Source organism: Chelonia mydas, chromosome 20 (assembly GCF_015237465.2).
Source record: "Chelonia mydas isolate rCheMyd1 chromosome 20, rCheMyd1.pri.v2, whole genome shotgun sequence".
In the NCBI taxonomy this organism is placed as follows: domain Eukaryota; kingdom Metazoa; phylum Chordata; order Testudines; family Cheloniidae; genus Chelonia; species Chelonia mydas.
This window is the reverse complement of record NC_051260.2, coordinates 15,085,562-15,109,269: the sequence shown is the minus strand read 5'-3', so window position 1 is coordinate 15,109,269 and position 23,708 is coordinate 15,085,562. Positions and strand designations below refer to the sequence as shown.

Below are 23,708 nucleotides of genomic sequence, written 5' to 3'. Positions count from 1 at the left end.
CCCATCCCCCCCCCCAACCACTAGCCCCTGAGGCCTCTCCCAGAGCTGGGGCTAGAACCCAGGAGACCTGATCTCCCTCCCCCCAACCACTAGCCCCCGAGGCCTCTCCCAGAGCTGGGGCTAGAATCCAGGGGTCCTGATCCCCTTCCCCCCAACCACTAGCCCCCGAGGCCTCTCCCAGAACTGGGGCTAGAACCCAGGAGTCCTGATCCCCTTCCCCCCAACCACTAGCCCCCGAGGCCTCTCCCAGAGCTGGGGCTGGAACCCAGGAGACCTGATCCCCCTCCCCCCAACCACTAGCCCCCGAGGCCTCTCGCTGGGGCTAGAACCCAGGAGTCCTGATCCCCCTCCCCCCAACCACTAGCCCCCGAGGCCTCTCCCAGAGCTGGGGCTAGAACCCAGGAGTCCTGATCCCCCTCCCCCCAACCACTAACCCCCGAGGCCTCTCCCAGAGCTGGGGCTAGAACCCAGGAGTCCTGACACATACCCCCCTTCCCTGAGCTGGGGATAGAACCCAACCCCAAGCTGGACAAAGTGCCCCGTGGCTGATGTTTTAACCTTCGAATGCAAGGAGCTCGTGTGTATGTTTGTGTGCATGGGTGTGTTTGTGTGTATGTGTGTAATAATACAGGTGTGTGATCATCTGCCGGGCTGTATGTACATGCCTCTGCCTGAGTGTGTGTGTGTGTGTGTGGGTGTGTGCGCATGCAGGGATGTGCCTGTATTCGGGGGGGGGGGGTGTTCATGCAGAGAGGTACATGTCTTTGTGCGTGTGTGCATGTGTGTATTGGTGTGTGTGCGGGGATGTGTGTCTGTCCCTGCAGGCGTGTGTGTATGTAGTCACGTGTGCATGCAGGGATGTGCCTGTATTCGGGGGGGGGGGTGCATGCAGGAATGTACATGTCTTTGTGCATCCGTGTAGTCGTGTGTGTGCAGGGGCGTGCCTGCACCAGTGTGTCCGGGGCGGCATGCGTGTATTCCTCGTTTTATGGCCACGCTTGTGCACGTGTTGGGGGTGGACGCGGGACGCTCAGTTACCACCCCTGCATGATCCTGCTACTCAGCTGTTTCAAAGAGGCCCGGGGCTTGGTGTAAACAGCCCGGTCCAGCCCAGCGCCACTCCAGCGCCTTATCTCTGGCCAACACACCGTGTTTGTTTCAGCCTGTCCCGCCCCATGTTCTTGCTGTGACAGATCTCACCTGCGTCACGGGGGGCCGGCGTGTGGGGCCCGGCTTTGATTGAACGTGGGACAGTTTGTTTTTCACAGTAAAAAGCGGGGACAGGGATGTTAGTGAAAGCTACAAATACCTGGATGAGCTGGGTCTAATTCCCAGCTGTGCCGCAGACTCCCTGGTGACCGCATGGCACGGCTCTGTGCCTCAGTTTCCCCACCCGTACAATGGGGATAATGAATCTACTTTGGTCTGGCTTGTGACTTCAGACCGGGAGTGCTTGGGGCAAGGACTGTCTCAGGGGGTCTGGGCAGTGCCTGGCACAACGGGGGCCAGTGGCGTGGCTAGGGGGAGCGAACAGGGCCACCTGCTTGTACTCACTGGGCGGCGCGCCGGGTCCTCGGCGGCCCTGAAGGCCCCCGCCGCTGAAATGCCGCCGAGGACCCGGAGCGACTGAAGGCCCCTGCCGAGCCGGACCCCGTGAAGACCCCCGCCACCGAAAACCCTGGGCGACTGAAGGCCCCCACCGAGCCGGACCCCGTGAAGACCCCCCGCCGCCGAAGACCTGGAGCGTCGCTGGGTGAGTAAAAATTTAAAAAGGCACTGCTCCCCCCTCCCGGCTGCGCGACTGACGGGGGCCCTGAGCTCGGTCGGGGTCTGGGCAGCACCTGGCCCAATTGGGACCTGATCTTGGTTGGCGCCTCTCGGACTCTTGCAATGCACAAAACCCAGCAATACCGATGTGCTGGCATCACAACGCCCCGGTTTATCTGCTGCCCAGTTCCAACGTCCCCTGGGAGGGTTTGATTATCTTCCTGCTGCTGGGAAGGGACCTGCCCTCCTTCCAGCCAGACGGTTGGGGAGTGCAGGCAGGGGGTGTCTAAACACCCTTTAACACCCTCTTTCCAGCACCCTCTGGGTCTGGGGTGCATCACCCCCCACCCCCCTGTTTGGTCCGGGTCCTGCGACCTGGAGCCTGAGTGTCCCTGTTTGCGGCATGGTGAGGGCATCTCCCGCTCGATCGCCCCGCTGCACCCTCGATCGGCAAAGCGCAGGATTGGCCCGGCTAGAGCCCACGGGGTGGGGATTCACTGCCTCGTCTGATCAACTCCCCAGCTGTGCATCCTACGGGCCAGTGAATCCTGTGTGATGGGGATCCACTCTCTTCTGGAGCCCACTGGCCAGTGATCTACACAGCCCCCCACTGGATCCCACCAGGTAGAACCCCCTGGATCCCATGGGGCAGTGATCCGTTCCCCACTACATTCCACAGGGCAATGGTCAGCTCCCCCTGGATCCCACGGGGCAGTGATCTGATCCTCCTGGATCCCACGGGACAGTGATCCACTCCCCCCTGCATCCCACAGGGCAATGGTCAGCTCCCCCCGGATCCCATGGGGCAGTGATCTGTTCCCCCCGGATCCCACGGGGCAGTGATCCGCTCCCCAAGGCAGTGGAGGGGGCATTGGTGGAGACATGGGGGTGTCTCTACCCCTCCTGGCTCCTCTCCAACTCCCTGCCGTGCTCCTCAGCCTCTCCTAGCAGCAGCCCCAGCCCAGCCCTTATCTGTCCCCTCCCAGCCTGCCCGCCCCTCCGAGCGCAGCCACAACCTGCAGCCAGGGGCCAGGGAGCCCTGCCAGGCCAGACGGCTCAGCGCTCCGGACCATGGAGCCTCGTTGGAGCCACATCGCTGCCCTCTGCACCCTGCTGGCCTGGGCCACCTGCACCACGCAGGAGGGAGCCGGACCTGACAATGGCTTCAACATCCAAGGTATCAGCGTGGGCCCTGAGGGCTGGCAGTGCCCTGCGGGCTTGGGGAGGGTGAGTGGCCCGGGGGCCAGGCAGGGGCACGGGGCAGGAATGTTTCATAACAGGAAACTGATTTCCTCCCTCTGCTGTTAGATCCTGACAGCTAGTGTGTGTGTGAGTGTGTGCGCGTGAGTGTGAGTGTGTGTGCGTGAGCATGTGTGCGTGAATGCGTGCGTGAGCATGAGCAGAAGTGTGTGTGTGACCGTGAGTGAGCACGAGTGTGCGTGGATGTGTGTGGATGTGGAAGCATGAGTGTGTGTGGGGGTGTGCACGTGCGTGAGTGTGGGGGTGCGCTTGCAGGCGTTTGTGCTGAGTGCCTGCTGTGTGCGCGCGTGCGCGTGTGTGCACCAGGCTCTAGTGAATGTGGCTGTGAAACATGTTCTGATGTCTTAGCTCAGCGTGTGGGTCTGCCCGATCGACCCCCAGACACACGTGTCCCTCCAGTTGGCTCTCTGTCCTCAGACCCGTCTGTCCTAACGAGAGCCCGAACTACAGCAGAGCTGACCCACCCCATTGATCTATCTATCCCCATACCCCCCGCTATCTATCTATCTATCTATCTATCTATCTATCTATCTATCTATCTATCTATCTATCTATCTATCCCCACACACCCCCTCTATCTATCTATCCCCCCACACACCCATCTCTCCATTCAAATGCCTATATGGCCCTAACCGCCAGCAATCTGAGCATCTCCAGAAGGATGCTGAGGTTGGGGGAAAGCCCCCTAGCAGCCCACCTCTCTGACAGAGTGTATCGCTGACCCACTTGCCCGTGTGCTGGTCTAGGTTTGTTTCCCAGCCCACGCTAACGGGGCTGCCGGGCGGTTCTGTAGAGCAGCGTGTCGGCGACTCTGCGGAGAGACCCGTTAGATAAAAGCAGAAGTAATTCGCGGTAACCTGCAGAGCTAGACTTGGTCATAAAAATTTCATTTTTATTTTTGATCATTTCGACGGAGAATCTCAGGGTTTATTCGTAAGTCTTTTTTTTAGATTTGCTTTGAGCTAAATCTCCACAGCTGCACAAAATTACGGGACTTTTTTCAGACAACGGGGTGGGGGTGCCGACAACGAGTATTTAACGACACTAGATGTTCAGATTGAAAAAGGTCAAGCTTTCTAACCGGTCCAACCTAACTTGTCAACGTCACGTACCAAAATACGCAAAGGAAACAGCCTTAAATCAAACTACGGCCTTCTCTCCGTAGATTTCAGTGATCGTCGGCGGAAACACTTGTTATCAGTTTGTGCGTGTACGTGGTGAAATCAACATTTACTGATAAACATCTACTCCTTCCCAGCCCATGCACAGATAAGCATGGTGGGCCATTGTACAAGCATGTGTGTTATGGGAAATATATTTTGAGAAACTTATATGGTAAAAAGATGGACTGTATAGGTAATGAGGTAGCTGCATATCTATATACGGACGGGGGGGGTGCATGTTACGTGAAATACGTTTTGGGAGATGTGTGGTAAGGTGCCGTGTATAGACAGCTAGATGTGGGTCTATGCACAGATAGAGAAGTGTGTGTATAATTTGTGTGTCTATACAAAATATGTGAGTATATGCCTCTTTGTGTATATGTGTATCTACGTAAAATGTGTGAATGTACATAAATATGTGTATCTTGTGTACATACACACACAAATATATATATACACGCACATGTATGATACACACATCTCACATCTATTTATGTGACTGTGTATCTGTAAAGAAAATGTGTTTCTCTAGCGAAGCGTGTGTATAGCTGTATACTGTGTGTGTATGTTTAGTATCTAGCCTCTTGGAATATGTTTTCCAAACTGCACTTTACCTCCGACATCTAAGCATGTACATAGTCTGAAACGTTCTTATCGTGTGTAGCATACAAAGTTGGTTTGCACAGTCTTTGCCCAGAAGGAGGTGGGAGGCAGAGCAACTGAAAGATAAAAGAGAGGGAAAGAGGGGGTGACATCACGGTGGGGGGTTTACCCCTAGATCAGGGAGAGAAGCTGGAGGAGGCATTTCTAGAACAAATAACAGAAGGATCCAAAACACAAGACCTGGTAGTAAGCAGGGGGCACTTCACCTCCCCACACATCTGTCGGGAAGGTCATACGGCAAGATTTCCAGTCCGCTGCTGGAATGCGCTGGGGCCAGCCGTTTGTTTCCGCCAGCGGAGGAAGGAACCGGGGGAAAGGGCAGTTTTGACTTGATTCTGACCAGTGGGGAAGAATGGGTCACGCATCTGAAGTTGGAAGGCGATTTGGGTGGAAGTGATTGTGACGGGATAAGTTCCATGTTTCGACGGAAAGGAAGGAGTGAGAGCAGCAGGAACAGGACAGTGGACATCAAAAAAAGCTGACGTTGACAAACTCCGAGAATTGGCAGCTGAGGTCCCATGGGGAGAAAATCTATGGGATAAGGAGTTGAGGAGAGCTGGCAGTTTCTCAAGGAGACGCTATCAAAGATACAACTTCAAAGTATCCCAGTACAAAGGAGAGATCAGAAGAACAGTAAAAGGCCAGCGGGGCTCCTTCAGGAGCTCTTTAATGACCTGAAAATCAAAAAGGGCTCCTACTAAAAGTGGAAACCTGGATGAACTGCTCAGGAGGAGAACAAAAAACCAGCCCAATCATGTAGGGACAAAATCAGACAGGCTAAGGCACAAAACGATTTACACCTGCAAGGGCCATATAAAGCAAGAAGAAGAGGTTCTTTAAATCCATTAGGAGCAAGAGAAAGGCAAAGGAAAGTGGAGGTCCTCTACTTAGCGGGGAAGGATCCAAACTGATGACATCAAGAAGGCCCAAGTGTCTAATGCCTATTTTGCATCAGTCTTCATTAAAATGGCTAACGGTGTCCAGGTACTCAACGCAATGAATATTAACCAGGGGGAAGGAGCGCGAGCCAAAACAAGGAAAGATCAGGATAAAGCATATTTAAATAAGTGAGATACATTCAAGTTGGCAGGGTCTGATGAAAGCCATCCTAGGTTATTTAAGGAACGAGCTGAAGCGATTATCTTCGAGAGCTCCTGGAGGATGGGTGAGGTCCCAGAGGACTGGACAGGGGCAAATGTAGTATTTTCCTTCTTTGTCTACTGGCCCAGTGAGCTGTAGATAGGAAATATCTTGATTTCAGTAACACTTTGGATGCAGTCCCATGTGACAGTCTCATAAGCCAACTAAGGAAATGCAGTCTAGATGTAAGATAGATAGATAGGTGGGTGCACAACTGGTTGAAAATTGTACTCAGAGAGTAGTTATCAATGGTTGGCTGTCAAACTATGAGGGTGTGTCTGCTGGGGTCCCGCAGGGGTCAGTCCTGAGTCAGGTACTGTTCAATGTTTGTATTAGTGACTTGGCTAACGGAGTGGAGCGTGTGCTTATACGTTTGTGGCTGACACTAAGCTGGGAGGGGTTCCAAGCACTTTGGAGGACAGGATTAGAATTCAAAACAGCCCTGGCAAATTGGAAAATTGGCCTGAAATCAACAAGATGAAATTCAGTAAAGACAAGTGCAAAGTACTTCACTCAGGAAGGAAAAATCAAACGTCTAGTGTCAGGAAGAGGAGCTGGGGGCTAGAGTGAGTCACAAATTGAACGAGCCCGCAATGTGATGCAGTTGTGAAACCGGCTAATATTCCGGGGTGTATTAGCAGGAGTGTCATACGTGAGACGCGGGAGGTGACTGTCCCGCTCTGCTCGGCACTGGGGAGGCCTCAGCTGGAGTCCTGGGTCCTGTTCTGGGTGCTGCGCTTTAGGGAAGATGTGGACAAATTTGGAGAGTGGCCAGAGGAGACCCACAGAAATGACCCAAGGTTTAGCAAACCGGATCTGTGAGAGAAGATTAAACCCTGGGCATGTTTAGTCCTGAGAAAAGACGACTGAGACAGGGGAGCTGAGAACAGTCTTCAAATATCTTAAGGGCTGTTACAAAGAGGGTGGGGATCAATGGTTCTCCCTGTCTCTGGAGGGTAGGACAAGAAGCAATGGGCTTCATCTGCAGCGAGGGAGATGGAGGCTAGAATTAGGAAAAACTTTCTAACTAACCCTAAGGGGAGCTAAGCTCTGGACCAGGTGTCCAAGGGCGGTTGTGGGATCCCCGACACGAGGTTTTGAAGAACCGGTTGGACAAACCCCGGTCAGGGATGGTCAAGGTTTATTTGCTCCTGCCTCAGCACAGCGGGCTGGACCCAATGAGCTCTCGCCGATGAGCTCTCGAGATCCCTTCCAGCCCCACATTTCTATGTTTCTTTGATATTTTATTCCTCTACCGTACAGACATTTTGTTAAAACCACGTCTTCTCTTAATATATGAATGAGACGCAGCTCGTGCCTCCATAGTCATGGTTAAGTTGAATTTTGCTCCTAAAACAGGGTTATAAAGAATATATTGTTTTCTAAAATCTAATCTAATCTATCTATTCCAATACACATCCATCTATCTATCTATCTATCTATCTATCTATCCCCATACACCCCTTCTATCTAATTTATCTATCGATCCCCATACACCCCTTCTATCTATCTACCTATCTATCTATCCCCATACACCCCTTCTATCTATCTATCTATCTATCTACCTATCTATATATCTCCATACACCCCTTCTATCTATCTATCTATCCCCATACACCCCTTCAATCTATCTATCTATCTATCCATCCCCATACACCCCTTCTATCTATCTATCTATCTATGTCTGTCCATCCCCATACACCCCTTCTATCTATCTATCTATCTATCTATCTATCCATCCCCATACACCCCCTTCTATCTATCTATCCATCCCCATACACCCCTTCTATCTATCTATCTATCTATCTATCCATCCCCATACACCCCTTCTATCTATCTATCCATCCCCATACACCCCTTCTATCTATCTATCTATCTATCTATGCCCATACACCCCCTCTATCTCTCTCTCTCTATCTATCCCCACACACCCCTTCTATCTATCTAATCTATCTATCCATCCCCATACATACCTTCTATCTATCTATCTATCTATCTATCTATCTAATCTACTTTCCTAAATTATATAAAGGGAACGTAGCCTATAAGGTAATAATATAGAACAGGTAATTAAAGATCATTTCTCGACTCCATGCGTGACGCAGACTGGGAGTTGTTAACAGAAAGCAGCTTCAAGCAAAATGACAGAGGCTAAGGGGAATTCTGTGTCTGCACGTGGCTGAATCCCCGTGAAATGCCTGGAACAGGCCCTGGTCTAATAAACGAAGCACGAACTAATCATATGTATTATCTGGATTATGGTAGAGCCCAAAGGCCCAGTTGTGCCGGGCGCTGCCCGGACACAGTATAACCGTGTAGTGAGGAGCTGTGTTATTATTTTCTACACACAATAACCCACATGTACACATACACCTAGTCCTACCCCCCCCATACATAGACACATACACAGACACACACCTACCTTCACACGCAGACATACACACCTGTTTCTACACACATCCACACCCATATATCTATATATACACACACCTACCTTCACACACATGCACACATATACACACACACACAGACCCCCTATTGAATAGCCCTTCATGAGTCAGTAGACACTCATGCACACAGAGATGCTCACGCACACACACACACACATTCACCCGGACTCTCCCCCGCACACATTAACTCTCCTGCATGGTGCCAATGGAGTGCCCTGCTCCATTCACGGGGTGTCTGCCTGCAGTGGGGCAGACCCAGGGAGCAGAAGTCTGCCCCCAGGAACCCCTCGGGCAGGGCCGGCTGGCTCCAGACAAGACCCCTCACTCTCAGCAGCAGCTGGGGCCTGTTGCCTGCTGGGGGTTGGGGTTGTTCTTGTGCCTGGCTGCGAAGGTCTCTCTTGGAGCCACCTCCCCGGGCGGTTCAAGGCAAGGGGCTGTTAACCCTCAGAACCCCCAGCAGCAGGATGTTACTAGGGCGCAGGGTTTGCTGCAGGGTAGCGGTGTTCTTCGCTGGCCAGGCTTTAGGGGTGCAGGACTAGGATCGGGGGGATCGCTCGATGACTCGGGGTGGGGGGGTCGTTAATTGGTCCGTGTGGATGGTGGGGGAGAGGTGGCTGCTAACTGGGCCCTCCCTGTGCCCCCAGCTGCCCTGCTTCTGGGTGAGGAGCCCCTGGACCCCAAATGTTTCACACGCTGCCTGGAGGACCTGACCTGCTTCTGGGAGAGCAGCAGCCCCCCGAGCGCCACGGAATATGGCTTCTTCTATGTCGTGGAGTGAGTCCCCCTCCCGCACCGGGGGCCCCTCTGCAGGGAGATGAGGGGGGGAGAGGGCAAGTCTTGGAATGCCAGTGCTGCCATTGTGCCCCCGTCCCTCCCATGCCTGCCTCTGTGCCCCCAAGTCTCATCCCACAGCCTGCCCCTTGCCCCCTCCCTCTGCACCCTCAGGCTGTGCCCCCCAGGCCAGCCCCAGCATGTGCCCCACCAAGCGTGCCCCCTCTGCTGATACCCCCATCCCACGTCTGCTGCCCCGGGCAGAGGGCGTGCATGAAAGGGCCCCAGGCCTCCCCTCCCCCCAGCCTCTGCTGCTGCTGACCCCCTGTCCCCCTCTCTCCCTGCCTCTGACAGGGGGGACGCCCCGCAACGCTGCAACCTGAGCGTGGCCCGGACGCCCTGGAACAGCACCCGCTTCACCTGCATCTTCCCCCCCCAGGACACCCCGTCCTTCACCCCCCTGCACGTTGGTGCCTACACTGGCAACAGCAGCAACATCGTCCACGCCCGCACCATCATGGTCAACCAAGTGGGTAGGTGTGAGAGCCGGGAGGGGAAAGGCCCCACGTCCCCCCGAGCCAGCCAGTCCTCCTGCCCCGGGCCGGATCAGAGCCGGCGCCCCCTAGAGGGGAAAGGCCCCATACCCCATTCCCAGTCCCCCCAAGCCAGCCAGTCCTCCTGCCCCAGGCCAGACAGGAGCCAGTGCACAGAGGGGAAAGGCCCCATGCCTCATTCCCCAGCCCTTGAGCCAGCTGGGCCCCTGCCCCAAGCCGGATCGGAGCCGGCACCCCCTAGAGGGGAAAGGCCCCATACCCCATTCCCAGCTCCCTCCCACCCCACCCCCCCGAGCTATCCAGTCTCCAGCCCCGGGCCACATCGGAGCCAGCACTGACTAGAGGGGAAAGGCCCCGTGACCCATTCCCTGCCCCCCGCCCCCAGCCAGTCCCTGCCCTGGACCAGATCGGAGCCAGTGCCTGGAGGGGAAAGACCCCATGCCCCACTCCCCACCCCCCGACCCAGCTAATTCCCCTGCCCCGGGCCAGATGGGCGCTGGCGCCCCCTTGAGGGGAAAGTCCCCATGCCCCACACCCCACAGCCAACCCGTCTCCCTCCTTGGGGCTGCATTGAGGCTGGCGCCCCCCTAGAGGGGAACGGCCCCATTCCCAGCCTCCTGACCCAGCCAGGCCCCCACCCCCCTGGGGCCAGCGCCCCCTAGAGGGGAAAGGCCTCGAGCCCCATTCCCAGGCCCCCGGACACACCAGCTCACGTCTCCCCCCCCCGGCCGCAGTTCTCCCGGACCCTCCGTCCAACCTGACGGCGCGTGCGACCGAGAGCCCGGGGCAGCTGACCGTGAGCTGGCAGCCGCCCGGCCTCCGCTACCTGGAGAGCAGCCTGCGCTACGAGGTGGCCTTCGCCCCCGAGGGCGCCGAGCGCCAGACGGTGAGCCCCCCCCCGCCCCTGCCCTGCCCCGCCCCTGCCCCGGCCCCGCCCGGCGCCCCTCACCCTGCCCTCCCGCCCCCTGCAGGTCGACATCCCCGACGGCCGCACCGAGTGCCTGATCCTCAACCTGCGGGGCCGGACCCGCTACGCCCTGGCCGTGCGCGTCAAGCCCGACGGCGTCAGCTACAGCGGCTACTGGAGTGCCTGGTCGGCGCCGGTCACCGTGGTGACGCCCCACGGTGAGACCCCCTCCCCGGAGGCCCCCCCCCCGCGTTGGGTGGTGGGGGATAGCGGGGTGGGGTTGGAGGGGTCGTTGGATGGCGGGGGATAGTGGGGTGGGGGTGGAGGGGTCATTGGGTGGTGGGGAATAGTGGGGTGGGGGTGGGGGTGGAGGGGCCGTTGGGTGGCGGGGGATAGCGGGGTGGGGATGGGGGTGGAGGGGCCGTTGGGTGGCGGGGAATAGCGGGGTGGGGGTGGAGGGGTCATTGGATGGCGGGGGATAGCGGGGTGGGGGTGGAGGGGCCGTTGGGTGGCAGGGGATAGCGGGATGGGGTGGGGGTGGAGGGGCCGTGGGGTGGAGGGGGAGGATGGGGGATGGGGGTGGAGGGGTCATTGGGTGGCGGGGGATAGCGGGGGGATGGGGGTGGAGGGGCCGTGGGCTGGCGGGAGATAGCGGGGTGGGGTGGGCGTGGAGGGGGCCGCGGGATGGTCTGGGGGTCCGATCCTGGGCCCTTCTCTATGATCCCACTGGAGGCAGCTGGCGCCATCCATGGGGCCACTCATTCCCGCAGCCTGGGCTGACCCTGCCACCCCACCTTGCAGATCTGGACCCCCTGATCTTGTCGCTGTCGCTCATTCTGGTGCTCATCGTGGTGCTCCTGGCCCTCTTTGCCCTGCTCACCCACCGCAGGTACCGCCCGCTGCGCCCGTGCCCACCGGGACAGCCCATCCCGCACTCGCTGGGCCCCTCCAGGCTAAGGCTTCAACCCCAGCCTTACTCATGCACACACGCCTGCCAAACTGGGTGTGGTGCCCAGGGGGGCAGGGGAGTGGGGGTGGGGGCTGTAAGGTTGTGTGTGGGGCGGTGCAAGGGGGCTGCGAGGTTGTGTGTGCAGATGCCCATGTGTGCAGTCATGTTTGGGGGCGGTATGCATTTGTGTGTGAGGCGTGTGCGCGTGCATGGAGGTGTGTGTCCAGGGGTGCACATGTGCACACACGCCTCACACGTGTGTGGGGGACTGGGCACATGTGTGAGAGTATGTGCAAGGCATGTGTGCACGGAGGGGTGTCCCCAGGGGTGCGTGCATGTACTTGTCTAGGGTAGCATGTGCATGTGTGTGGCAACGTGTCTGCATACGCTTGGCGGTTGCGTGTGTGAGGGGATGCACGAGGCGTGGGGGCGGCGCTGGGGGCCGTATCTCCTGAGCCCCCTGCCGCCAATGACCCACGAGCGTTCGCAGGGTGGCTGCACACGCATTTCCATTGCGGGAGGGGGGAGGATTCACACCCGGGCTTGTCTCCTGTTCACTGCTGTCCCCCCCGCTCCCCCCCAAGGTTTTTGAAGAAGCAGCTGTGGCCTGTGATTCCCAGCCCGGAGCAAAAATTCGAGGGGCTTTTCACCCTCTACAAGGGGAACTTCCAGGTACCGGATTCTGCCCTGGCCAGGGGCCCCACAGGGGGCTGCAGCCCATCGACGCATGGAGGGGTCTGGCCAGCAGGGCCTGCTGGGGGGCGGGGGGGGGGGGGTCACCACACTGCCCACCACGCCACACTGCCCACATCTGTGCTGGGGCTATGGGGGTCTGATGCTGGGGGGACGTGCTGGGCTGGGGGACCAGGGCGGTTGTCCGGGGGTGGGAGATGCTTAGAGATGGGGAAGCCCCCAGAGAAGGGCCAAGATGGGGAGTGAGCCTGGGGCTGGTTTTCATGCTGCCAAATGCTAGGCATTGTTGTTGTAGGCCCTACATAAATCCTTGGTTTAAAACAAAGGGGCTGGCAGGATCTGGCCCAGGGTGGGTGCTGGGGGGACGGGCAGAACTTGAGAGTCCAGGGGTGCAGAGAGGGGGCTCAGACCACCAGGCCTGGCTCAGAAGGTGCCCCCGCACCCAGCCTCTCCGGTGATCCAGGCCCTGTTGCCTTCGCAGCTCTGGCTGGGACAAAGGAACGCCTGCCTCTGGTGGAGTGGGAACCCTGGCTACTTGGAGGAGCAGCCCAGCCTGCTGGAGGTGCTGTCCGAGGGCCGCGAATCCAAGGCGGAGGGGCCGGTGCCCCCTCTGCCCCCCAAAGCCCAGGGCTCGGCCCTGCCCAGCCGCCCTCAGCTGCCCGCAGAGCCCCAGGGCGACTACCTGGTGCTGGATGAACAGCTGATGCCGTGCAGCCTGGGCGAGGACTCTCTGCTCCTGCTGGATGCCTGGAGCAGTGTGGGCGTTGAAGCCCCCCCTGCCGTGGGGCAGGAGCTGGGCCCCCCGGGGGCCACACCGGAGCCTGTCCCGGGGGAGCGGGTCTCGTCCTCTTCCAGCTTCGAGTACACCGTCTTCGACCCCAGTTCGGAGCTGCTGGCACCCTGCGGGCACCAGCGCCCGCTCAAATACAGCTACTTGCTCGTGTCCGATTCAGGGATCTCTGCTGACTACGGCCCCCTGGGCACCAGCACCAACCGGCCCAACCTCTACACCAACCTGTGCCAGGATGGGGGCCAGGCCCAGCCCTTCCCAGCCAGCTACGTGGCGTGCTCATAGTGCCGGCAGACGGGCAGGGGACTCCAGGCCTGGCGAACAGAGACGGACCCCCAGGTCTGCCGGATGTGGAGGAAACTCCTTCCCGGCAGGACGTCGCGGGGGACCCCGTCCCGGCAGGAGGTTCAGGAGACCTGGGAGGAGGTAAAGGAGACCCCCGTCCCAGCAGGAGGTTGAGGATGGATATATGACCCCAGCACCAGCTCCCTCTTGCCCGGTGTTTGCCAGGCTGTGGTGGGAGCCAAGGCAGGTGGGAGCCGAACTGCCCCAGCTCAGGCTCAGACTGGGCTCTCACCGGGACGGAAACTCCCACCTGGCCGGATGGGCCACGAGGCGACGCGGACGGTGCCGGCTGTTGCAGCCATGGAGCAGGTGGTCAGGGACCAACCTGCCAGCAGGGGGCGTTACTTCCAATCGCCCCCCCACACCAGAGCTGGCTTGGATTCGAAACACGAGCTGGGTGGAAGCTGTAGCCCCCTGTGCCACCAAGGGGAGCCCACCCACTCTGCTCTCCCCCCCACCCCCCAGCCTGGCTCGGCTGCAAGGGGTGCTGGGAGTCCTGCAATCCTGCCCCTTTTCTTTTTGTACTTATGTGTATAGGGGAGGAAAGCTCAAAAAGCCCCGTTACCCCTGTAAATCTGTTACAGCTGTGACCAATGTAGTAGCCAGGCAGTAGGGGCTAGAGGTTAGAGTGAGGGGGTGGGCCGGGTGTCAGGACTCTTGGGTTCTAGCCCCAGCTGTGGGAGGAGAGTGGGGCCTAGTGGTTAGAGCTAGGGGAGCTGGGCGTCAGGACTCCTGGGTTCCAGCTCCTGCTCTGAGAGGGGAGTGCAGTTTGGGGGTTGGGCTGGCAGCCATGACTCCTGGGTTCTATCCCAGCTGTGCCGCTGACTGGCTTTGTGACCTGGGGCAAGTCCCACCCCCGCCCCCTTTCTGCACCTGTTTCCCCACTTGTAAAACAGGGCTGACAATACTGACCAACCCGGGTTGTCATTTGGATCTTCCCTCTGCTATAAGTATTTAACCCCATGGGGTTGTCCCTGCCCTGGGGCGCTCTCGTCATTAACCCTTTAAGGGATGCTGCCGGCGCCAGATGGACTGATTCGCCCTGGCACCACCGCAGTCCTCTTGGGGTGAGACCAACCCACCTGGCCAGCATTGAAACACCTGGGGGCTGAGGGCTCCTATCTGCCCGGCAGCGGTGGGGCCCCAGCTTAGGCCAGGGGCTTGTTAAAGGGGAGCAGGTGGGGCTGGCTAGGAGGGCCAGTGGGGGTTGAGAATCCCCACAACTAGGGGACTGCCCCGCAGCGCAGTGCCCTGGCAGGGCTGGGGCCCAGCTGGGAGCCCGCAGCGGCTGGATGCGTGAGAGATCTTGGTTTTTTAATAAAGGGGCTGGTTTTTTCCACTCCACGTCTGCCTATTTTCTGCTGGGGACGGCTCCACGGATCCGGGATGCCCGGTTACGTCAGCTCAGTCTGAAACCGATCAAGCTCCGACTTCAAACCGGGTTCGGCATTTCCCCCTCACTGCTCCTCCAGGGGACTGCCGCCTTCTCTGCTGGGTAGAAACCTGCTTCCCCATCTGTGCCTGGGCCAGCCTTGTCAGGCCAGCTTAGAGCGAGGGAGACGCAGGGGGAAAAGATGCCGGGGGAGAGACTGGAACCCCTTTAGGCAGGGACTGGCTTTGTGATGGGAGTTTGTACAGCACCTAGCACAACGGGATCCTGGACACTGCCGTCATACAGATAAATCATGTTTTCCGCTCCTCGTAGCAGGGCCTGAGGATCGCGACACCGGTTAAAGCCAGCGTGCATGGCTGCCTGTGCCGCGTGCTGGGGTCTTGCACGTGCCCGGCCCAAGTGCAAGGAAACGTGGCAACGGGGCCCTGGACGCTGCTGGCTCTCCCATGCCACTAGGCGTCAATGACTCCACCGGCTCTCAGCCCAGGCGCTGGCAGAAACACTGTGGCATAGCTCGAACGGGCGGCAGACAGTGCCGGGGTGCCAGGGGCGGAATCGGGGGAGTAGCTCTGCTTGGGTCCGGCCTCCCACCCGAGTGAGGACCCCCCCCCCCCCCCAACAGCCCCACAGGCAGGCAGCAGGCAGAACCCTTTGGCTCAGCGCCCGTCCCCACCTGATAGCGATTATCTCCACAGCAACCAGCCCCCCGGGGGTTATCAGCAGCAGCTCAGCTTGTGGCAGGCAGCGGAAGCCCAGCCAAGCGCTGACTCTCGCCAGGGACTGGCGCCGATCCAACATCGGCAGGGTGAGCCACTTGGGACGGGAGCCCGTCGGGAGAGACGGGAGGGGGCAGGAGCTGAAGGCTCCAGCCGAGGCGGCAGGGAGCCTGCACAGGGGCTGCTGGGCCTGATTCGTGGCATCACCGTCCTTGTGCCAGCGCCCCCAGCCCTGTGCCAGATCAGCTCCATAGCACTAACCAGCTGGGAGGGACATTCGCGGCTGTGGAAGGGGAGTGCGGTCTAGTGGGTTAGAACCGGAGAGGGAGGGCCTGGGAGCCAGGACTCCTGGGTTCTACTCCCAGATCTGGGAGGGGCTGGAGTCAGGTTTTATTACTGGCTCTGGACCGGGAGTAGGGGCTAATGCTCAGAGCAGGGGAAATGACTCGAGGTTAGACAGCAGGTGAGTGGCAAGAGCCAGGAACAGAGGCCCGATCTCCTCCGCTCCGAGCCCTGCATCCTACGCACTGGAACAGATGGGCTCCCCCTCAGAGTTGGGCGCAGCTAACTGGTCAGGTCACCCCACCTCCTCAGAGAGCCGAAACCCTGGAAAATAAATTAGATTCAGGGGTAGAGACTGCACATTACGCTGTCTGTGCAGCACCTGGCGCGATGGGGGGGGGGGGGCGATCTCGGCTGCTCCTTCGGCGGTACTGGAATAAACAGATTTGTATTGTTGAATTTTCCACCATTTCTATTCACTGTGGGTGGCAAATTAAGCAGGCCAAGGAGGGGATGTACAGAGATGGATTTTCCCCTAAATCGCCCAAGCTTCAGCCAACGACCAGGGCAGAAACCCACACTCGGGAAACAGACGGATTTACATCTCCAGTGGAGAATGCTAGAGGCCAGAGCCCCAGCGGTCACTTCTCAGCCCCGGCAGCTCTGTCTCTGTCCGAAGCTGCCCCTGGATCCTCTGCACACCCCCGTGGAACCGGGTATACCTTCATCTCTCCATCGAGGCCGAATCCCAGCCTCCATTCCCGGTCTGGAGCACCGGGCTGGGACAGGCGTGCCCTGAACAGCCCGTCGCCCCCGCAGTCCTCCTGGCCCAGGGCTGCCGCCGAGTCTGGGCACAGCCAGCACTGGGCTGGGAAGTAGCGCTGGAGGATGCTGAGATGATCCTCAACCTCTGTTTCCCCGGAGACCTGCATGGAGGCGATGAGCTGGCAGCAGGGGGCAGATCCTTGGGGGTCCGCATGGAGACGCCCTGTGAAGTACGAAGCTGTGTCCACCAGCAGGGCTGAGAGCCGGGCGGCTGCCTGAGGGCCAGGGCAATCAGCGAGGTAATGCTCCAGGCCATCCAGCAAGATGAGGGCAGGGGGCCCAGGCAGGCTCTGGTGCAGCGAGGCCAACAGCTGCCGCAGCTCCCGCAAGGAGGGCGGGTAGAGGAACTGGATGTGCTAGGGTGGGGAAGGGGAGGGAAGCGATTGAATTGGGTCAGCCCCCGCCCGGGATCCCCTCCCCCACAGCCCATCCAGCCCCCGCCCCGGATCCCCTCCCCCACAGCCCATCCTGCCCCCGCCCGGGATCCCCTCCCTCACCAGGCCAACCACAGCCAAGCCCCCCTGCCTCCCAGCTAGTCCCAACCCAGTATATCCTCCCTTCCCCTGCCTGGCATCCCCCTGCCAACACCCCGCCAGGTCCAGGCCGCCAGCTGTCCTATGCCAGCACCAACCCCCACCACCTCCAAAAAAGCCCCTCCCACTCCTCAGGCCCCTCCCTTTATCCGATGCCCTGCCCCTTAGGCTCCTCCCCTGCCATGAAGCCCCACCCCTTAGCTCCCCGCTCCCATCAGGCACTGCGGCCTCCAGCTTCTCCCCACATTCAGCCCCCCGCCCCCTAAGACTTTGACCCTTGGCCCCGCCCCTTCCGCGCAGGCCCCGCCCCAGGCCCTTGGCCCCGCCCCTTCCGCGCAGGCCCCGCCCATCACCTGCAGGCCGCGCGGGTCGCTCTCCCCGCGCCGGGCCCCCGGCAGCCGCTGCAGGGCGCGAGGCGCCAGGAACAGCGCGCGGGGCCCGCCCCGGGCCGCCCGGAACAGCAGCGCCGAGCGGCCGGAGCGGGCCGGGCCCAGCACCAGGGCCGGGGCCGGGGCCGGGGCCGCGCCGGGCTCCGCTGCGCCCAGCGCCCGCTGCAGCGCCGCCGACATTGCCCCGCCCACTCCGCGCTCCGGGCCAATCCGGGGGGATGTCCCGCCCAGTCCCTGGGGGATAGCTAATCAGAAATCCTCTTTGGTTCCGGTCACGCCCCTTTCAATCTCCAGCCAATCCGGAATAAGGACCGCCCGCCTCCGTTGATCTAGCCAATCCTGGGGCGAGTCCCTCCGGCCGCTTCGTTTTCTTGCCTTCCAGCCAATCCGCGGGGAGGGCCCGCCCACTCTCTGAAGCCTAGCCAATCAGTGGCTGCAACCGCCTCTGGCTGCGCGCTCACAGCCCCGAGCACTGGACCCATCTCAGCGCGCCCCCCGCGCAGCTGGGATAGAACCCAGGCGTCCGGGCCCCACCCCCTGCCCTGAGCACCGGGTCACCCCGCAGCTGGGATAGAACCCAGGCGTCCGGGCCCCACCCCCTGCCCTGAGCACCGGGTCACCCCGCAGCTGGGATAGAACCCAGGCGTCCGGGCCCCACTCCCTGCCCAGGGCACTGGACCCCAGTTCACCTGCACTGACTGGGCTATATAGCACTGACAGCCTTGGCCCGGGGCGCTGATGGGGCTGTGGGGAGAGCGGAGGGGTTTGAGGAATGTTCCCTTTATTTGGCTGCCAAATCCATCCCCACAGCTCTGCCGACGCCCCTGGCTCCTGACCCCCCTGGCTCCTGACCCGCAGCCCCGGCGATCCCAGCCCTGGGTCCCGTCCCCCCCACAGCTCAGTCAACGCCCCTTGATCCTGACCGATCGCACCCAGCTGTGTCGATGCTCCTCACCCCTGACCTCCAGCCCTTCTGCTACCCCGGCCCTGGGCTCCAGCCCTTCCACCTCTGCCAACGCTCTTAATCTCAACCTGTGCCCCCTGTTATCCTACCTCTGCTTCCCCCACAGCTCTGGCCATGCCCTCAAGCCTGCCCTCCTGTGCCTGCCCCTCAAGCCTGCCCCATGGCCTCCTTGGAAAGGCTCCAGAGAAACTTATTTCACCGTAAGGTGAATGGGTGGTCGCTGGCTTTGGGCCGCGGGGGCCATGGGGGACTCGGAGGGGGATTAATTCAAACATTTAGCAGTAACTAAACGGTGGCATTTTCAGCCGGCTGGTGCCTCCATCTGTCCCCTGCTCCGTGGGGCATCTGCAAACCTCTCGCCATCTGTCGCCTGCTAGGGCCAGAGCTGCGGGAGGGGGAGGGGAGCTAGGTTGGGAGGAGTTAATTTGCAGTAGAATTGGGGAGGGGAGGAAATCCAGGGACACCCCAGCGAGTGGACACCTGATAAGCACCCTGGGGTCCTACCGTTACCACCCGGGGCTGCATTATCCCAGGGGCAGCCCAGCCTGGAGTGAAATGATACAAAGGAAGCCTGAGAGGGGCCACCAGGTGGGGGGGGGGGGGGGCAGAGGGGGATCTCTGGGCTGCCAAGGGTCAGAAGGAACCCACCCTGAACCCCGGGGAGGACCCCACCCTAGCCAGTCTCACCCCCTGCCCCCAGGCTGATTTTAAGGAGGATCCAATTAACCAGATTACTCGGGGATCACAGCTCAAAGCACCTCGGTTGTTAATTACCAGCTAAGGCGCAGTGTGTGCGTCCATGTGCCGGGTAGGTCTGGAGCTGGTGTGATCTCCCAGGCCAACTACTGGAGAGCCGCGTGAATTGGCTCTGACCTTAGACTGGGGGTCCCTGATCTCCCCTCCCCACACATGCTCCGTTGCCCCCAACTCAGCCTGGGGATGCTGGATATAAACTACAGACCCCTCCCCACAGGGTAATGGATTTAGCAGCCTCCCCCAACCCGCATGGACACAGAGACCACTCTATGGGGTGCCCAATGGGCCTGCTGTGGGGCAGATGCCACACTGTGGAATGGGGGGGCTACCTGAGGGGGCTTTGCTGCCACAGCCCCCCACCAGCATGCTCCTGTCCTGGGACTGCTCTGGGGGGAGCATGGGCCTTTCCCCTCTAGGGTGTGCCAGCTCCCATCCAGCTCCAGGGACTGGGTGGCACAGGGTTTGGCCCCCTTTCTTTGGGTCTGGGTTCCATGGCCAGTTTGGTTGGAGATCTGTCACATTCAGGAGATCTTGGGGGGGGGGGTTACCTCTCCCCTCCATCTCTGCTCTGAATGTGTCTGGGAATGGATAGCTGGGGCCTACTGTGTCAGTGCCCAAAATGGGGTGGGGGGTGATGGAAGGGGAGGGGTGTGGGTGCTGTTTTAGGGCAGGAGGTAAACGTGGGGGGTACAGTGTATTGGGGATGGGCTGGGGGAGGGGCTGTTTTAGGGGCAGGAGAACGGGGTGGGTGTTGGTACAGTGCATTGGGTGGGGGGTGGCCGTACCAGGGTCCCCTCCTGTGGGATGTTTCTGGTCGGTGCCCAGCTCCGGGCAGGGCCACTGGCTGCAGGGGGCCTGTGCTGCTGGCATGCAGAGCTGGCAGGGGGGCTGTGGAGGGGGGGACTGGGGCCGGTAATCATGGGTTGGGTGCGCAGGGCATGGGGGGGCGGGCAGCATGGGGCCAGCTCCCTGCACTGACGAGGGAATTGCAGGGAGCGACTATACAGGGGCATGGGTTAGAGCAGGGAGCTGGGAAGCAGGACTTCTGGGTCTGTTCCCAGCTCTGGGGTTGGCCCTCCAGGGTTGGCCCGGAGTCTCCAGGAAGTAAAGATGAATCTTTAATTAAAGATTATGTCATGTGATGAAACCTCCAGGAATACGTCCACCCAAAATTGGCAACCCTCATACCCTGGCACTGGGGGGGTGGGGGGGGGGGCTGCTCATCTGGTCAAGTGCCATTTGCCAGGCCTCTGCCAGAGCTGCCAATCATCCCCTACACACACACACATGCTCCCTAGCAACTGCGTTGCCTAGCACCCGCTGCTCCGGTTGCCAAGCAACACTGAGAAGTTTCAGGGTTCCAGTGGGTGGAGAATTTTTAAGGGGGAGGCCAGAAACAGCCTCCCACGATGACACCCCCCGTACCCCGGCTCGATCCCACCTGCAGCCTCTCGTGTCCATGGGGGCAGGAGGGCAGCTGTGGGCCAGTAGCACCGTCAATAACTGTTGGGGAAGGGGAGGATTAAAGGGAATGGGGTGTTCACTGCCCATCCTCCACCCTGATCTGTGTGTCTCCTGATTGCCAAGGTGCCCATCGTTGGCGTTTCTGGGCACTGAGTTTGCCAGCCAACCCCCAGCTCCCAAGATGTGCTGGGCCCTCCCACAACCCCCTCCTCCACATATACACAGGCATAGTGTACACACCCAAGGGGGAGGAGAGCATGGGGGGGTGGAGAAGGGGGCTGGCATGGGACCACTGTGGTCAGCTAGTCTGACCTCCTGCATGGCACAGGCCAGCGGATTTCCCCCAGCAATTCCTGCGTCCGGCCCGTCACCTCTGTGGGAGCTAGAGAGGGCCATTCTAGAGCTTGGGGGGGGGGGGGGTGTTCTGGAACTGGGAGTGGCTCTTGAATAGGATGATTCTAGAGTTGGGGGTTCTAGAACAGCAAGTTCTTGAGTCGGTGATTCTAGAGATAGGGGGTTATGTTTGGGGTTGTAGAAGAGGTGTGTTCTAGAGTTGGGGGGTTCTGGCCCGCAGGGCACCAGAACATGGCAGTTTTAGGGTTGGGTGGTTCTCGAGTTGGGTTCTAGAATGGGGGTCCCAGAGCAGAGTGACTGTAGAGTTTGGGGGGGCTGGCCTGGGACCATTACGGGGCTGTGAGATCTAGAACGACGGGGTTTTCAGAACAGGGTATTCTAGAGAAGGAGGTTCTGGACCGGGGGCCTCCAGAGTGGGGAGGTTCTAGAGCAGGGGGCTGTGGACTTCAGGGTGCTACAGAGCCTTTTCCAAGTCTGCTCTGTAGACCAAACAGTTCAGCTGGGGGACGGGGCAGGATCCTGCTGGAGCAAAGCCCCCAGCAGCGCATGGAGCCCAGTGCCAACCCTGCCCTGGGCAAAAATATTCAGGTAGAAGCCCCAGCTGCCTCCACCTTGCTACAGAAGCCAAGAGACCAGACCCTACCCTCACATACAGGCCCTCCCCTGCTCCCTCCGGAAGGCTCCCAGATCTGGGGCTTTTACCATTTTCCAGGGCCAGGAGGAGCCAGCCACTCTCCTGCCTCCATCCCAAGATCTGGAGAGACGCTGAAGCCCAGTGGCCTTTCCCACCAGGATCCAAGTCCCCATGCGCTGGTGGAGTAGGCAGATGCACTAGGAGCAGAGAAGTGGGGTGGGAAATGTACCTAGGATGGGCCATATCTAACCACCCCCATGGCTCACTGGCTCTCCATCTCACAGTGAGAGAAGTGATCTGAGAATAGTTCCCTCCCACCCCATATTTACCTAAGGCAGACGGGCTCCACTCGCTGGGGTTTTTCTGCAGCAAGTCAGGAGTCAAGCAGCCAGGAAGATCCAGCCTTTGAGAGCCACTCCCAGACTGGGGGCTCTGGCCGCTCAGCTTCCCCCAAACTGGGAGAAGTGGAGAACGCTGACCTGGGCCTTGTCGATGTCAGAACCAAGCAGAGGTGGGAATATGTTAGCCATGCTGGATTTGTGACCCAGGCCGAGCCCAGGGTTTGCCTAGATTGATAGAGGCCAGGGCCAGACGGGATAACACTGAGCTGCCCTGCAGTAATTCCTGGTTGAACTAGGGCAGAGCTTTTAGAAACACACCCAAGCTTGATTTAAAAATTGCCAGTGATGGAAAACCCACCACGAGCCTTGGGAAGTTGTTCCAATAGTGCATCTCCCTCACTGTTAAAAATTTGCACTTTATTACCAGTCTGAATTTGGCTAGCTTAAACTTCCAGCTTTGGATCGTGTTCGACCTTTCGCTGCTAGACTGAAGAGCCCAGGATAAATATTTTGTTCCTTGTAGGTACTTAGAGGCTGGGATCAAGTCGCCCTTTAACCTTCTCTTTGTTCAGCGAAATAGATTGAGTTCCTGCAGTCTCTCACTCTAAGGCCTGTTTTCTAGTCCCTGAATCATTTTCCTGGCTCTTCTTTGAACCCTCTCCAATTTATCAACCTGCTTCTTAGCTGAGCACAGGATTCCAGCAGAGGTAGCACCAGTGCCAAAGGCAGAAGGAATCGAATCGCCGCGCCTACTCGAAATCTCCTTAAAGGGGTTTGAACTGTTGGATTTCAGGCTTTTAAATTGAGGCCCTGCAATTCTTATTTAGGCAGCTGAAGAAAATCGGTCGACATTTTCAAAGATGCTGCCCTGGGGCCAGTGGAAAATTCCCCCCGGAACTGGCTTTTTGATGGCCAATTGGGGGTTTCGGAAAAAAAAATGACTGTGTGTGTGTGTGTGTGGAAAGTGTTTGATTTCCTCCCAGATGTTTGATTGGTCCGAGAACAACCAAAAACCTGAAAACTGACCCTCAAATGGGAGAATCCCTAAACTAAGGCTGACCAAAAACAACCCCCAAAAAAATAGTGATTTGGGGGACACACACAAAACAGTCAGATTTTTCGACAGAAAATTTCAAGAGAGACAGTTGGGGTTGGGTTTTTTTCCCCCCTTCCACTTTTTGTTGAAAATTTCCACACAAAAGGCTCCCCCATTTCCCAGCGCTGAGTTCCCTCAGTGCCCATTTGTAGAGACCTGAGAGGATACAAAACATATAGCCACAGCCGATCTGCAAACAGGGGCCACGGATATAAAGCGGACAGCCGCAGATTGGCTGGGCGCTACCCATTTGTTTCAACGAAAGAAAGAAAGAAAGAAAGAAAGAAAGAAAGAAAGAAAGAAAGAAAGAAAGAAAAAGTTTTTCACCCTGAGGCTAGGGACAGGCGCACGTCGCACTGGTTGGCTCCCAGCCCCCTTGCGCCCAGGGCCGGCAAGTTGTACGAGCCTGTGGTACCCGTGCTCCAGGAATATTCAGAGCATGGGGGCCCAGCTCCACCGATGTTCGGGGCCAGGTCTCTCCCCCGGGCCCTGCCTGCTGCCCCCAGGCA

The 23,708-nt window shown here is 59.0% G+C and overlaps 2 protein-coding genes and 1 long non-coding RNA gene across 5 annotated transcripts; 2 read left to right on the top strand and 1 right to left on the bottom strand.

Annotated features, from left to right (window-relative positions):
• The first annotated feature begins 1,216 nt into the window (after positions 1-1,216).
• Positions 1,217-14,791, top strand: EPOR (erythropoietin receptor). Of its 3 annotated transcripts, XM_043532953.1 has the most exons (10): positions 1,225-1,588; positions 1,720-1,753; positions 2,754-2,944; positions 9,088-9,217; positions 9,569-9,747; positions 10,503-10,654; positions 10,740-10,893; positions 11,477-11,564; positions 12,209-12,296; positions 12,799-14,791. In XM_043532953.1, exons 3-10 carry the CDS (start codon positions 2,839-2,841, stop codon positions 13,390-13,392), a joined length of 1,491 nt encoding a protein of 496 aa, XP_043388888.1. In that variant the 5' UTR covers positions 1,225-1,588; positions 1,720-1,753; positions 2,754-2,838; the 3' UTR covers positions 13,393-14,791. The 3 variants fall into 3 exon arrangements, with proteins under 3 accessions (XP_037743792.1, XP_043388889.1, XP_043388888.1); XM_037887864.2 differs by lacking the exon at positions 10,503-10,654 and having other exon boundaries at positions 1,217-1,753; positions 9,654-9,747; XM_043532954.1 differs by lacking the exon at positions 2,754-2,944 and having other exon boundaries at positions 1,220-1,753; positions 9,654-9,747.
• On the top strand, positions 2,951-7,303 carry LOC122463397. Its single transcript, XR_006286735.1, has 2 exons — positions 2,951-4,732; positions 4,926-7,303. It is a non-coding gene; the product is annotated as an uncharacterized LOC122463397 (long non-coding RNA).
• Positions 14,792-16,297: 1,506 nt separating the features above from the next.
• SWSAP1 (SWIM-type zinc finger 7 associated protein 1) lies at positions 16,298-17,785 on the bottom strand. Its single transcript, XM_037887875.1, has 2 exons — positions 17,555-17,785; positions 16,298-17,024 (listed from the first exon to the last, which is right to left on the bottom strand). Exons 1-2 carry the CDS (start codon positions 17,768-17,770, stop codon positions 16,485-16,487), a joined length of 756 nt encoding a protein of 251 aa, XP_037743803.1. The 5' UTR covers positions 17,771-17,785; the 3' UTR covers positions 16,298-16,484.
• Between the last annotated feature and the right edge of the window lie 5,923 nt (positions 17,786-23,708).

What these genes read in the sequence shown, in the direction of transcription:
- EPOR (XM_043532953.1), top strand. Translation starts at nt 2,839, where the DNA reads ATGGAGCCTCGTTGGAGCCACATCGCTGCCCTCTGCACCCTGCTGGCC. An exon ending in AGGGCGCCGAGCGCCAGACG is followed by an intron (nt 10,655 to 10,739) that starts GTGAGCCCCCCC and finishes CGCCCCCTGCAG; the next exon opens with GTCGACATCCCCGACGGCCG. An exon ending in TCTACAAGGGGAACTTCCAG is followed by an intron (nt 12,297 to 12,798) that starts GTACCGGATTCT and finishes TTGCCTTCGCAG; the next exon opens with CTCTGGCTGGGACAAAGGAA.
- SWSAP1 (XM_037887875.1), bottom strand. Translation starts at nt 17,770, where the DNA reads ATGTCGGCGGCGCTGCAGCGGGCGCTGGGCGCAGCGGAGCCCGGCGCG. An exon ending in GCGACCCGCGCGGCCTGCAG is followed by an intron (nt 17,025 to 17,554) that starts GTGATGGGCGGG and finishes TCCCCACCCTAG; the next exon opens with CACATCCAGTTCCTCTACCC.